The sequence below is a fragment of the Ooceraea biroi genome, chromosome 2 (genome assembly GCF_003672135.1).
Source record: "Ooceraea biroi isolate clonal line C1 chromosome 2, Obir_v5.4, whole genome shotgun sequence".
NCBI lineage: Eukaryota > Metazoa > Arthropoda > Insecta > Hymenoptera > Formicidae > Ooceraea > Ooceraea biroi.
In genome coordinates this window covers 9946347-9962700 of record NC_039507.1, presented here as the reverse complement: position 1 = coordinate 9962700, position 16354 = coordinate 9946347, and the positions used below count along the sequence as shown (strand labels likewise).

Sequence of the window (16354 nt, the reverse complement as noted above, 5' to 3'; positions counted from 1 at the left end):
GAAGTTTCAGGCCGGTTTTGTACGCGCTACCCTACTCAGATTGGGATTGTACCGGCAAATTGTTCCCCCGAGTTGAATTATAACGCTCCGCCCGTTCGTGGCAATTTCATTTGCTCGCTTTATCACATTAACCGGCATAACAACGACGACGACGATGCTGACGACGACTTGCCGTCAGGTACGATAGATTAAAAGGCTCTATCGAGTGGATCTGTATGTTCTGTAATGTGGTTGCTGAAAACGATAACAACTGTACTATCCGTCGCGGGGGGAGAAGAGGGAGGCAGGAAGGAAGGAAAACCGCGATAACGCGACGGACGCGATGAATTTTCACGGATCCCGTCGTCGGGATTCTCAGTTGGTCCTCACAGCCGTAGCCGAGCTAGATGTTTATCGGCGTGTAAAGGGAAGATAAGGTCGTGAAGCTCGGTACATCTCGTTTTATAGGGGTGACGTGTCGCGGATAACGAATGCCGCCCGCGATGGATCAATTTCGGCTTTACGACTGCATTTCTTACCGCAACGGTATCCTCCGAGATAAGAGCAAAACATAAACAGGAAAAGAACCGATAATCATTATATGCATCCTTCCTTTTCTTTTTTATCTCTGCCTTTGTCTCTCTTCTCGTAAATTATCCCAGTTTTAATAAGTGGTTATACAGAGTAGGATTTATTTTCCACTTCGCCTTCTCTTTTGACGCAAGTCCGTGTTAAATATTTTTTATCCAAGGCTTTGAATTTAATTGGCAATTTAATCATGAAGATAATTCATCCAAAATGATCACTGCTTTATAATTGTTTGACATATACGTAAGAATATTTGTACATCGATCAACATTTCAAGCGATACATTTCAATAGATATAATACTGAAAGCTCTACTGAAAAAGATTTCATTATGTGAGGGAGTGTATTACACAAATTATTTATATATTACGCAAATAAATCTCGCAATTTTTCCCGTTTCCGCTATTTCAATAATCTCGTCTACACTATTTATAACGTCAATTAATTTATTGCGGCCATGTGACGGGCTGCCGATGTTATCGAGAGATCGATAGCCGCGATGAATTTTGATAGCTCCCTATGGAATGGCCGTTATGATTTAATACATCTCTTGCTTTGCCAGAACAGAGCGGAAAAATGGCGGAGATACCGAGTGAACAAAAATCGACTGTCCTGAATTAGAAATCCTGAAGAATATTATGCGTGCAAAAGAGTTTTGTGCTCAATTTCACGAGAAAGATCTTAGCGTCCCGATCGGGGGAGAGCTTCTCGTAAATCTGAATGTCAGATTTACCAGCATAAAACGATGCACCTTTTTATCAGATCCGTTGTCGTGTATATGAAGTGTGTATCATTTTACATTCATAAATTCATACATCCAGACATTCCGCCGAGTTCCATGTCGCATAAACGCAGAATACACCTGAAATCGCATTGTAGGTTTCCGATCCGAGTGCTCGTAAAATTCTTTCAATGAATTTCAATGATTTCGGCAGTAAAACACGCCACTTTCAAATGCAGTACAAACGTTTCCTCGTAAATGTTATTATTATATATCAGTTTGATAAATGAACATCTGTAATATGGTGCATTAAGTGCATAGCTATAAATATTTCACGCACACTTGAATGGAATTACATATATTTCAATAAGTCTTTATTCAATGATATTATATTATATATGCATCACAATTATTAAAATTTTTTATTTTCTTTTTGAATTTTAATTTAGATTTAGATTTTAACTTTAAGTAAATTGTATCATATTCAAACGAGAAAATCTTGCGCTCATAGCTCATTATTCAAGTTACATAAATTTCCAGATTTGCAATCAGCATAAGAAGTATCGCAATCGACAGGAATTTCATTTTCAAACACTTCACGTTTTCATGTTCGTTTCTGTTTCCAATTTTCTTTTATCTACGAATTATTTTCTCTCTCTCTCTCTCTCTTTTCTCTCACTCTCTGTGTGCCGAATCGTTTCTGTTTTATGTTGAATAGGTAATTGTTCTGAATTCGATGTAAAAAACTCATTCGCAACACATAACGATTACCTTGTGTTTTCTTATGTTGTATGTGTCTTTGAATACTTTCAAGACACATTCGATAATGGATTAAAGATGCGTTTCAGAATTCCGCCGCATCGCCGTTCGAAATCACTTCGTACTTTGACTTATCCCAAATCCTCGAGGCTACCGTGACTCTTCGCGGCGTTCCTTCGTGCTCCGAATTGCGCGCGTCTAGCCCTTAATCTTCGATCGCGTACGCGAAATATCGGACGCTTGGACTCGTCGAGTAATCAGAAGTTTCGCCACGCATGCGCGTTTTGCGTTTCGCTATGCTCGTGCATTCCCAATTTCGCGTGTAAGTACGTCCCTGCTTTTTCCGAGTTTCCCCTCGTATTATTATACGACGACAAACTCGAATTACATCGCGCGTTCGCATAATCAAATTTTCTGCGATTCATTGCTGGCAAACCCATTTGTGCATCTCCTGCAAGTGCGTAACAAATGAGAAAAACAACATTGTTTCCTGCTGCAATATTTTCTCATATAAAATTTCGTTATACTGTTGTCAGATCGCATTACGGTGCCTCCCGCACGCGCAAGCCAGGAAAAGTTTCGTAAAAAATATTCCTTGCAATATTCGATGCATAAAATATCTCGCACACACATATATCTCAAATATATTTGTATAAAAGTTGATTGATATTTTCACGTCGGCGTAGTAGGAAATGTATTTATTCCAGCCTCTACATTTATTCTCGACTACAGCGTATGCAGGGAGCAACAAACGCACTGAAGGACTTTTACTGCTCGACAAACAATTGTATCGTCGTCGCGAGTAACTTTATCGATAAAGTCTTAGTGCCGAGACGTTGTTCATGATTTATTTACTTGAGGCTACATCGGGACTTTATCGAGTGGGTGCGAAGTACGTGACGGTTTCTTCGGCAGATTTTTATAGCCGCCCAGGAAATTCCCCGGTGATTTATTTTACATCAGCCTGGCACGTCGTAAAGATCGCTGGTTCGCTAGGGTAACGCTCGTTCGGCAAGACGACAGTGTAGCGTCGGTCCGCTTACTGAACGTTCAATTGAAATGCGATCGCACGAACGAAAAGTATATCTTTCCGTCAGTGGTGACTGTTTCTGGCAGCCGGACGACCAGCGAAAATAGATAAATCCACCGAATTCCCTTCTGTGAGATTCCATTACTGACGTGAGCTCGACGTTACGTCCTATTAATCACGCGGTCTTCGTTTTTCCTCGATTAGACGACGATGGATCGCCGATGTTCATGTATGAACCGTGATTAATTAAAATTTATAATTCCTGGACGGTGTAATGGAAATCTTAATGTGTAGACTTCAATCTTGCTCAAGCGAAACGAAGTAAAAGAAATCAGTCTTTCGTGAAAGATATATTTTATGGTGAGAAATATCTCGGCAAGAAATTTGCGTGAGACAAAGACTTGCGAATATTATTTTACATGTTGGATTTAACGTAGAATATTTTATCTTTTACTCGCTACTGCGATAAATGTGTCTTGTAACGATATTAATTAACTTTTTTCAAGATTTATTTTGTTCATAAATTATTGAATACATTATATTATAAACGTATTTGCTATATTCGCGTGTGTGTGTCGCAGTTAGTTAACTGTTATTAGGAAGAATCACGGCATGCGCGATTACCATAAACCATTTCAAAAATCATGAAATTCCTCTCTCGCTCCGCGTTGGGCAAATAAAAATAAACAAGTTTTTTTCTTCAACCAGCATCAGCTCGCGTGATTCACGCGGCAAGAGGAAGTTCATCCCTCGCGACTCGTCGCGGGACGCAACGACAACGAGGACGATTTCTTTCGGTAACCCCATACTGCCATCCATCGCGGCAAATATCCTTACACCCTTATCTCTCCCCGGGAGGAGCGCGATGCCATCCCGACGTGGATGTGTCCCCGACGTGCACGTATGCGTATACATACGCGCGCGCTCGAACCACGGAAAGTACGCGGAATACCGCGAAGCTCTCATCGACGTTACAATAACCGCGATATATCCGGACACGAGGCTGTTTCTTTGCGATACGAGAACGATCCTCCCCGAGAGAGGATGACTCGGGAGTGCGGGAAGAGGAATGAGACGACGGAGGGATTGTTGGATGCGACCTAGTAAGTGGGAGCCGTCGCTGTCGCCGGCAGCGCGGTGCAACAATAGCGAAATATAAATCTAAATCCCGACCGCCATCCTTCCTGGCCTTTCCTTTCGCCCCCGCAACATATATATGGGGCGCCTTTATCTTCCTCTTTCGTCTATTCCGCACTACCCCCGGCCAACGGGGGCGCCTGTCCCAGCGGCCGCGGTCTTTATCCTCGTTCGAGAATTTCCTCGCACAGCGCAGCTCGGCCTGGTTCGCGTTGCGCGCTTCCTTTCGTATCTCTTTATGCCACCCTTGTCCTCGGTCTCTGTCTTCCGCTTTAATTCGCCCCCGTGCGCGCTCGCGGGAGTTTCTTCTTTATTCCTGAGGCCACTTTGGATTTTATCCGCGTACGAGTCGTTCCGACGAGATAATGGACGACAAGTTAAACAGGAAGTAAAATAAGAGGAAACACAGAGCATTAGCGAACGTTACTTGTTATTTCTTTCTTCTCCGCCACGGGCCGCGTTCTATCATCCTCGCGACTTTGATCTCCAACGTGGTCGCATCGGAGTACCGCAAGCTGACTTCCGTCTTTGTCCCGCGCTAGGACTTTTGCAGATTCCTTTTACGATTATGCAAACATTCCCTGTCGGACTGTTAATAAAATGACGTTCGAGCTAACTGACGCTCTAGATTAAAAATCTTGAGAACGCACGACGTAGCATAGTTATTTCGACATGATATAAAACTTCTGGTCTTTCTTTTCTAGGTGCACGGTTTATAAAAAGTATAAAGTGTATATTCTTATAAAGTACCTGAATTTTACATTATTATTAAAAAAGAGAGAAAATTTTGTATAATGTAACTCTCAGGACTCATGTATTTAATGCCACTTCTCTCTCCAGGTCGACGGATTATGTCACATAATAAATCGAGGCGTGTAATAAAGGATTATGAGCATTAAGCCGTTCTCGTCTCTCAAATTTTCATATTATGATGAAACGAGGGTTCTCCTCCGTCGACGTTTTATTGCCAGCTTTTTCGTTCAGCGTTAACTTCCGCGACTGTTATATCACGTCGTATTACGCCATGAGACACGATCTGTACGCGCACGGACGTGTGAGACCATTATCTCGGATACCTATGAGATCATCTCCTCAGACTAATTTCTCTCTTCTGACTTACCCCCATACATCCGTCTTCCCGCTTGCATCGCACCGCATCTCTCTTTCTTTTTCTCCCGCTTCCGTTTTCGTCTCCCAGCGGTACGTGTGTCACGAGTTCTCATTCTTCTTCCCGAAACGTCTCTCTTTTCTCCGCATTCAGCATCTCCCGCGTCTCCCGGTGATTTCCCACCGGTCTTTCGTTTTATTTCACGCTTCCGGCACTTCTACCGTCCAGCGCGGTATTTACTTACCATTAGCAAAACACGCAGACGCCATACTTCTTATTATTCTCTTCGATATTTGCATCCTGCATCATTTTTGTCGACTAGCGAGTCGGGAGTTCCGCCTGCTCGGGAATCTTCCGCTGCGAATCTCATCGTTTATCGAGCTTTGCCTTTGGCCGCTGCTCTCATCAGCGGCTTCTTCTGATCTAATTCCTTCTCACGCTCTTGCGAACGTATCTCTCATCACGAAGTCACTTTGAAGTCCAATTTCTCTCTTCTCCCTTAAAAATTTCTGTCGACGGAACCGTCCCCTTATCGCCTCACGCTTATCAACGATCGCTCTCTATTTATTCGCGTCCCTTGATCTTGTCGTCTGAAGCTTGCCTCTTTTATTTCCCTCACTCACTCGCGCGCCTTTCTCCGCCTTCTTATTCTCGCGTTTGTCTCCTTTCGGTTTGTACTTCAGTGCTTTCTCTTGTCGCTTGCGTCGCATTTCCGTATTTTTTCCATTTACCTTAAATCGTTTTCTCTCTCGGTCGCGATCGGCTTTGCCGCCTCGCCTATTCCTTCTCCCTTTACCAGCCTTTTTCTTTCTGCTCGCTCACGCGATTTACCCGTCATCCCTCGGAATGCTCGCTTGTTTTAATTTTTCCGGGACTCTTTTGCTTCCCTTATTTACCTGCACCGCACCGCACCGCGTCTTATTCGCAAGCGAACTTCATCTCTGCGACCGCGCTTTTCGAGATTCCTGTTCTTCGATTTGCGCCTTCTCGACTGCACTGTTCTCCTGTTTCTCTCTCTCTTTTTGCGGCGTGATGTCGACGCGTTACATCCCGCTTGCTCTCTTCAATCACTCCAGTCTTGATCCACTTATCTTAAGTATCTATCCGTTTCTCTTTTTTCGCTTGGTCGTTTCGCATCGTCGTTTTCTTCCCGCCTCGCTCATCGTCTCCAAGGTTTCTCTTGGCTCCAGCGCGACGTCGAGAATTTGCATTTACTCTTTCTTCATCCATCGCGCCCCGCCAATCCTCTCTTTTCCTCATTCTCCGCGACTGCCTGTCTGCACTCGGTAAACATGTACTCTCTTTACTCGCATCCGAAATGAGTCGAATGTTTTATGCGTCTCTCTTGCCACTCGCCATGCCCGTCGTATTAATTTTGCATCACGTCATGGGCATTCATCAACGACCGACATGTCGAGAGGACGTAACATCTCTCTCGAATAAACGCGTAAGACGACGTTCACCGAACTTTTCAAATGTTTCTTTAATTCGACTCTTGTTATTCTAGTCTGCATGAAGCTGCGCTTATCACGAAGCGAAGCTGCGCCATAAATAAATTAGAATAATTATCCTTTCATTAATAAAATTCCGCAGCGGCTGAGAAAGCATCTCACGTACGAGGTTCTCTAATTGATCTTGATAACTACCAACGACGGAACATAAAATTATAAAATATATGGCAGGTTGATATTTCTTACTGCGAGATGTAATCAATATATTCCGCTGCTCTGCCGTTTATCTCCAGCTTGGAAACTCTTATATTCGATATCTTCGCTATATTGGTATTTAACAGAAGCTTACACATTTTAATATCGGTATTTGCGCTGCTCTTAAAATAAACAAGCTACACGTTGAACGGAATGATATTCAATCGAGGAATTTTACATCACTGAAACATGACGTAAAGCATTTCCGACCCTGATGTCATTTTTATTCCGCTATGCTTGCAGCATCAGTGAACCAAAGTATCTATGTATCCTTCTTGTCGTTTTCAGAAATCGACTTGAGAGTAACACGGAACACTGGAACGCTCTACTGTTATCGTTGCGCGAGCTCATCGAGTGGGTCATAAGAAAAGACACGGAACTCACCGGCTTGGGACCTGTCTGCGGCGATGTGGCTACGCTACAAAAACAACAGGTAGGCAAAGTTGCTGTTTCCGGTACGGATTGTTTTCGGGCACCGCGTCGAGGCCGTCGAGTCAGCAGTTACTTCTCACAGACCTGAAAGTGGAAATTGGCGCGCACTTGCCCGCTCGGCGTGTACGTTACCTTCGAGAGATGGAGGCGTACTCCATTTAGCATCCCCAGCGTGGGAGTTCGGAGGGTGGCGGCAGCGTCAATCTCGCCGTTCCGGGATTCACCAGGGCAATCTACCTGCATATGACTTATGTACCCGAAATCGATTTCGTATAGTCGTCCTGAGAGGGTTGCGAGTTTCTCCGTGCTCCCCCCGGAAGCTGATCGGACGAATGGAGTGTAATTACGCGTAAGCTCGTGTCCTATCGAGCGGGTGTTCGAGCTACCTCGAGACAGAGCTTACGCGGAACACGGTTACTTACGTATTCTCATCGCGTTCGAGCGTTCCGCCTCGCGGAAACACACGTCTCAATTACTTCGCCGTTCTCTCTCGCACCGCGTACCTCTATCTCTCTCCATCTTCCTCTTTCTCTCCCACGTCAATTGTTCGCTAAATGCTCCGGTTGAATTCACGCTGTCTATTAAATCAACTCTCGGTTCATTAAACCTAATTTAACGGAAGAGCGTAGGTCCGTTTGTTCCGAGGAATCTTTAACGCGATTTCACGAACGTTGAGGCCGTTGTTCTTACGATGTCACAAAACAATCGGCCGATCTTTCGCATGGATTAATGATGATTTCGAGAATGTGAGTTGCGAGCACCTCAGCATGCTGCTCGACGTGGAGTTAACAAAATTTTCGTCACGGGATATTATTTTTAAATTATTCCTATTATTATTATTATTATACGTAATCTTTCTCGTCTGAAACTTGAATACGTCTCCATGTAAATTGAATATCTCAGCATAAATGGCCGCAATTGCACGTATCCTCGCGGGTGTACATTTCGGTACAACAACCGCGTCAATTTATGCGCGAATATCCTTCGCGCGATGGCGCACAAAGGCGCGCCAGTTCGGATTAATCCAGATTAGAACACACGCATGTTGCACGGGCGTGTGGAAGCACCCGGTTGCCGTCTATATTGCAGCCAGTATCTGAGTGTACAGAGGCGATAAGCCGCATGTCCCTCGACCAGATCATCGATGTCATCGTGCGGCCAGATTCGCGTGCGTACTTGTCACTCGCGTCGTAGAATACGGGAAATTGCTATCGATTGTCCTTAATTGCCCAACCGGAAGGATAAGACGCTCGGTGTAAAGGGTAATACCCTCAATCCCGCATGCCCATTCAATTTCCCTTCCTGTAGACGCGTTTCTCGCAAACGCGATAGCCTGGAAAACACCGCAAAACAAACTTTCCATCAATTTATCTCACGGCGATTAATGAAAATCTATATACTTTTAACTTTTATAACAAATATGTGACTTTTAAAAATACTTTTATACGCGATTTAATTGACGTTCATTTAACGAGTTATATATGTAGTTGTGATGCTTTGTGTAATTTGCTGTCTTTATGAAGATGCCGGAAAGTCCATCCAGAAAATCGCGCGCGGCGTTTCGTCGCTTAAACACACGAGATTTAAGTATCTCGTTTTGTGGAGAACCAGTCCCGAGACTCGGCAGCAATGTTGTCTTTACCCGCCGGGACTTTCACGTCGTGGAAAACAAGCAAGCCGCCGCTTTGCGCCTTGCGTTCCCCGCGTTTCTTCTCCGGCATCGGGGATAGAATTTAAATTCACGCGCTGCAATAGGAAGCTACCAGGGGCGTCTGAACGATATCGCTTGTTTCTCGATACCATTGTTTATCCTGGCTTGTCCGTAGATTCAATTAAGAACGTTTCTTCTTCTCCCGGATGTTTCGAACGTCTTCCACTCCGCCCGATATAGCCTGGCTTCTTTTTCTTAAATGCATGAAGTGAAATAATGCCCGAGACGGGAACCCGGTATTCTCCTCGTAATTATCGACGATATTGTTGGCAGGATTATTGGGCTGCTTGACAATTTGATACCCCGTCATCGCGTATCGGGAAAGACCGAGTGTATACGCGGTTAATGTGAATCGATTACGTGCGGATTCAATTAAACGAGTCGTTGATAATTAATAAATCCTCCCTCCGTCGCTTCTCTCATGCATATGCATCTTTTTAATTATGCGTTGTTAATATCACTAGCGTCTAACGCTGGAAACGTGGCATCTTTCGCGGTAAACTGTTGTCGAGCGTGAAAATACGCTACGAACAGACGCGCTGGCTCATATACCTATTTACCATCTTTTGCTAATTAAAACTGCCTTTAATTAACAAAAAGCGGTACGTATAATAATAATAAAAATAATCGTGTAGTAATAATAAAAGTGACTGTGAAAATAAAGATCCGAGCCCGATATTAAATATTAAGAGCATCCGAGCGTGATATTTAAGAAATCGTCGAATAACCGGAACGGATTGGATAGTATTAATCAACTCATTGTCAAGCTGAAGACACGCCTCTCTCTCGCTTCGGAAACGACATTACCTCAAGGGAGCTTCGGGATTAATCCAATTGCAGGCACCTAATGAACCGTAGAGGAGTGAATGCGACATATGCAACGTCAACTAACGGATACAACAATAATGCAACACTCTCGTGACGTCAAACTGTAATTCTATCTGCGACGCTCTTATCAATAATTATTCCCATCACAGATGACATTTCACTGTTAAAATATACCTTCTGAAATAGCTTTTTAAGAATATTTTACATTAGCTCTTACATTTAACGTATATTTTGAAGAATTCATATAAATCGTTTTGCAAATTTATTGAATCTTATTTGTTATAATATAATTACGAGTACGATCTTCGATAGCGAAATGATCGCAACGTTTTAGCGTAAAATCCGAAATACCCGAGCGATCTCGTTCGATCGAACTCGAAATCGGCGCGTGAACGAGATCGTTCATCTCGATGTCAACGTACGCGAGAGAGGCGTGTAATTAGAAGGCCGTTTATTGCGCCCACGCAATCGGAATGAAAGCCGACCGCGCGCGCGCGGTTAGTCGTCGTTGCGGTCAACGGTAACGTAACGAGCGCAATCGTTGCGTACCTCTCGCGGGAGTCGTCCTAAAAATTCTATTCGCACGCGGATCGATCCTTCGGCAGTCGCGCGTAAATTCGCGCACTCTCTGTTTCTGTCTCTGTCTCTCTCTTTCTATCTCTGTCTCTGTAAACGGCGTCGTTACGCGATGCGGTCTACGATGAGAGCCGTTTACGACAGCGAGCTTTACGCGTTTACACGTCCGCACCCGTTGTTCTCGCGCGAGCCATTTCGTTCGCGATTGCGACCGATAAATCAAGATCGCGAGACGCATCGACTCGCGGCGACTGCATTTTTTCAGCGCGCGTTTTGTCCCGTCGTCGAGCTCACCTTTCCTCGGCGCACCTGCGGCGCGAACGATTGATATTTTTACTCTTTTGGCCATTTGGATTTTTTCCGTTTCTCGCGCGTTCGATTCTGGAAGAGTTATTTTTTGGGAAAACACTTTGGTGGGATTGGCGGGACCGCAATTTATGCCGTTGTGTTTCTTTCGACTCAGGAAAACCTGAAACACACACACGCACGCACTCCCTCTCTTTCTCTCTCTCTCTCTCTCTCTCTCTCTCTCGGCATGCTTCCATGTTACCTCAGTTGTTTGCAGAGAGCTTTGTCGACCCTCACGACTCGTGAAACATTTAACGTTTCGTCGGCGGATAATAGCATCGCGGTTGGTACCACGACTCGACCACGTGGATGGATCGTAAATAAAGGATAGCGTGTTCCCATTAGAACGAGATTGATTCGTAGCACCAATGAGCGCGATATTGATTTAATCGGATTTAAGTCGGGCGAATTGCTGCACATTGTATGAATTGTTTTTACTTTCGTTACACGCCGCGCGCAGAGCGAGGAACAAAGAGATCACTTGCAGTCCTTAGTCCGTGCAAAATATTGTTATTTGAAATATAGTTATAAAACAATTTTATTACTTGTCGCGCAGCGCTGGCGTGTGGAATATGAGAAAAAGCGCTGACTTTTTCCGCGGAACTGCATAATGAAATTGTACCGAAATAATGAGATTGTTCATCGTGCAAATATTTTTTCCTGTTTTCTCGTATCGCGCGCGTAAAACCACTGGACAAAGGCGCGTTCTTTCTCTCCGCGGAGTTGCATAAAATGGCTCGGGAGCACGATTTGTCTCTCCGATGCGACAGGACTGACACAAACCGCCGGCACCACTTAAACGCTGAAGACTCGGGGTGTCGAGATGCTGGTCGCGCATTGTTACGATGCGCATCGGTCGTACCCCGTAATTAACCCTGCGTAATGATAATCACGTTGATAAGCGAGTCGTCGTCTTGTCGCGGTCAATTAGAAAGCGTCTAATTGGACGGACAGCTCTAATTCAAGCGTCCTAATTTCCTTAATAATGCCTTGACCACGACTAAACGCACGACGGACGCGGATTTTCACGCGATTTGCGAGAGGAATCTAAATACCCAAGATCGCGATCGACAGTACTCCGAAGAAAATATAATTCACGCGTGATTCAATTCGGTTCGTCCCGAATGCCGGAAAATCGTCAGACGGAAAATCTACACGAGGAGAATTGCGCGAGGAAAAATGAAGGACGAGCGCAATGAGAATTCTATCGTTCATTGCGCCGCGCCGTGCCGTCGCTCGCCGAAATGGAAAACGACGAACGAAAATGACGGAGAGAAATAATGTAGGGATGATTAATGGTTGGCACCTCTTGCCAGAGGTTTCCGTCACGTGGGACAATTTCGCCGATTTATATTTAATAATACGTAACGTGCCTCGATCGATTTATCTCTCGGCGTACTACCAGATCTTCTCCAGAGCTCGCGATTTTCCTCGCAAATCCCCGATTAAACGAGCCGCGAATAACTGCTTTAAATCGTGATGCGCGAACTACTCTCTTCGTGTTACGTTTAAATGTAGATCAACGACGTGACGCCGTCGACATGCAGACCGTTGTTTATTGTATGTGAAACCATTTCACGATGTCATGCCGTTATTTTTACAATCGGTTTGTAAAACCGTGAGTGAAATCACGCTCGAAATCTCTTTTCGGAAAAACTGTCGTTTCCCCTAGTCGTCTCGCTTGCAACGCGATGTACCGCGTCAAAATACGAAGGAAAACACGCGAATCAACCCTAGGCTGACGTGCACGTGAGAGATCACTTAATTTATTCCGTCTGTTTCAAGTACGACGAATCGAACGGAATGTGGAATCTGATGACAACAACGTTGATTACATTTGCTTTGCGCCGCCGACAATCGCGCGAGAACGATCTCCGCAAAAGAGCGCTATTTGAGCGACAGTCGTGAGCACGCGTCCCATTTTCACTGCATTCGTCTTGCCCGCGACGAATTTTCTTCTCAGAGTGGTACAGAGAAAAAGATAGAAAGAAAGAGAGAGAGGAAAGGAGAAAAGAAGAGAAAAGAAACTAGGCGAACACGCGCCGTCTGAGCGCGTCTCTCGACGCGTACGGAGAATCCTGGGTGTCTTGCGCCTGCGGGAAACCCTTAACCCCCGCGAACGATGAGAGATAATCTCGTTAACTAGCGGGCGTGCAATATCGTAAGAGTGCCTTTTTATCCACTCGACTTTTTTTCTCTCCTCCTGGCTCCGGCTGCAGCGGGCTGATTTTCTGCCTCGCTGTAATGTCTCGTCAAACGTAATTACGGATGCATGCGATGACTGCGTCTCTGCGCTGCGACGCTGCAGTGTCTGACGACATCGCTTCTAATATCCGTAATACCAAAAAAGAAAGATGCTTTACTATTTTTTTTTTAATTTTTATCGCATCATTTTGTCGTTGTTTGAATATTTAGGAAGAAATGTGATTCTTGTATCTGTTTCCTTCGTTCGTTTTCGATATGTACGATACGAGCATCACGGGATTCTTATAAATCTTCCTTTTTTCTGCTTATTTTCAACCAGTTTTGGAGGGAAAAAGAGTAATTTTTTTTATTTCTTAAAAACACGCCTATGCATCTTGCTTATTATAGATTTTAATTGAGATAGTCATCGAGTTTTGAAATAAATTGCGAAAACCGCAACGACTGAATCCGTGATATCTCACTGATAGCAGCATCAATTTCGAGCTACTCCACTTATCATGGCAGACGGACAAACTTAGCCGAGCGTGATCTCTTGAAGCCTTTTCCCTCGGCGACGAATAGTTGAACGTCGAGAGAAAACCTGGCACCGCACCAGATCTAGATGCTCCTTGTCTCGTTATTTTTGTTTCACGATTTACGCGTCTCGTTCGCAGGACGACCATCGTGGCTTCAGGAGGCAGCTGGAGGACAAACGGCCGGTCGTGGAGAACAATTTGCTGAGCGGCCGCCAGTACATCGCCAATGAGCCCCCGTTGTCGGACACTTCGGACTCCGAAGGTACGTAAATTGCAAATTATACGTGAACTCTCTATTGTGCGGCTAATGAATTTAATACCAATTATAAATAGCTGCATGTATATAATAACAAATATAATTTTATACTTTAATATTTTTATTATACTTTAATTGTATAATTATCTGTTAAAGATATCGTATACATGTAATAAGAAGAAATTTGAAATCAGATACAAATTAGTATATAATGTTTTTTTTTTAAAAGTTGTATAAATTATTTCTATAAATTTATATCTATCTGTACTTCGTGGGAACACTGTTTATTCTCATTCCTTTGCGCTCGTATGTTTAAAAATTATTCCCGTACGAAATCGTCAAAAAGCTCCGTTGAAGTAATATCGTCTGTTCCGCTCGCGTGAATCGCGCATGAGAACAAAGAAAGTCGGCCAAGTGCGTTCGTCGTTAGTTCCGTGAAACCACCTCATAACGCAAGACTGAGTTCACCGATAGTGCAGGCCCAGTAATTAAGAGTAGTAGTGCGCCTTTCGATTCTACCAATTCGCGCTTTTATTCCTGCATCCGTAATTTTTTGTACCAATTACCGGCGGTTGGCAGAAATCTCGAGCATCCTCTCCCTGTCTATCTCATCGAGCTACTGGTTTGGAAGAGAGCGCAGGATATTTCCTCCCTTTGTTTCTGCGAGCGTTTGATTTAATTAACGAATCATTGTTGCCGCCATTGTCCTTCTGTCAGCATTCTCAGTAATGACATTATCTTAAATGTGCGAGCACTAATTACGCGCGGCATTCTGAGTTAATCTCCATGTTTCTATTTTTTTATTAAACCAGCACGGATAATATGTAATATGTTTCGGAGAACGTGACGTAAACGTGAACCAAATAGTGAACCAAATAGTGAACCAATTAAAAATGGATTACTTAATTTTTTCTTTTTAGATTATTAACATAAGATTTGGTGAAGTTACTTCAGTACGAATTGTACTGAAGATGAGTATTTACGGGATTCGGTCGTAAAATGGGGAAGCATTTTTATTTTGTTCTCCTCTCTTACTCCGCGCGCGTATTCGCGCGAACTGCACTTTAATATTTCACATATTTTCTCTTGAGTTCGCGAATTTCCTTGTCGGTTGCGGAGAATGCCGCGGCAGGAATCTAAGAACAACCACCGATTGTGCGCTCATTCTGAGATTCCCAGAAAGATTCCGCGAAATATTTTTGCGTTTTCCCTCCTGTTTTCTTCCCGGCTCCGGCCTAATCCACGCAAGCAGAAACGAGCTTTATTCTTTATCGTCTTTCCCTTTTCAAGCGCGGCGAGGGCGTGGAACACGTAACTGCGACGCTCTGAATATTTCATTCACGTAATCCCGCAGTGAGCCGAAAGCGCGAATATTAAGATAGCTCGGGCAATGGATACCCAAAATGCGAAATATAGGATTTACGTTTTTATTTACCTCGCGGATTTCCCAAAGGAGTAATCCTTCGTAGATCAACCACCATAAGAAATAAAAGAAATGGATATAATAAAGAAACAATAGAAATAACGTGAAATATTTTATTGCATATTTAACAAAGCATAAGCAACTGATTGTCGAGAGTTAACAACGAGCCGTACGAACACACATAAACTTCCACTGATAATTTAAATTAATTATTTCTATAAAACAAGATATCTAACATTAATTAAATTTCATAATTATAATACATGTTTATAGATATTTAAGAATGATATCTAATTGAGAGAGAAACTTTAATATGGAATATTAATTATTGTTTCTAATTATAATTCTAATTCTAATACTAATTATTGTTTTATCTTATTTATAAAATATGTTTCTAGGTGCACTGTATAAGAAAAACCAAATTTTTATTGGGCGTTAGAAATTTTTTTAATTTGAATGTCATTTTAGTTTTAATTTCATTTTATTTCGATCTTTAATTTTCTTTTCATCACGTATATTGTAAAATGATCCTTTATGTGATCCTTTATGCGATCTATGTAGTTTTATGCAAGTGAATCTTATATAATCATTGTAAGCCGTTTTCTCCTTCTGTGGAGGAAAGCATCATATTGTATCGTACTACAATATCATTTCAAGTATTCCGCTCGGAGATAAAACTTCCAGTCAGCGGTGTTAACGTCTCTCTATCGGGAACCGATATGAAGGGTTTCGGAATAGTTACAAGTGTATACCTTTCGATTTGAGTTCTATAACGGCAACTTTGAAAGTTGTGAAATGTAGACGAGATGTTTTATTCATGTCGTGCCTCGTCTCTGATTGAATAGAATAGAAATATGAAAAATTAGAGAATGCGCTAAATAATGCGCTAAATAATTCAAGCCTGAATTCGATTTCTTTAATTTGGTCGAATTCAGATATGGGTAATTTTAAATAAAAGATGATATCAATTTCACACGAAGAAAATTAAGTTTGGTTTTGTTTTGCTCACTTTTGTGTAGCATGCGCTGTTTAT

At 43.1% G+C, this 16354-nt stretch overlaps 1 protein-coding gene across 10 annotated transcripts in view; it reads left to right on the top strand.

The window, feature by feature from the left end:
- Positions 1 to 16354, top strand: part of LOC105279139 (dystrophin, isoforms A/C/F/G/H) — a 442569-nt gene that overhangs the window by 355700 nt on the left and 70515 nt on the right. For all 10 annotated transcript variants that reach the window (XM_026967748.1, XM_026967742.1, XM_026967747.1 and 7 more), the window contains 2 exons: positions 7316 to 7460; positions 13781 to 13904. In XM_026967748.1, the coding sequence (XP_026823549.1) occupies positions 7316 to 7460; positions 13781 to 13904 (269 nt within the window). The remainder of the gene's footprint in view (positions 1 to 7315; positions 7461 to 13780; positions 13905 to 16354) is intronic.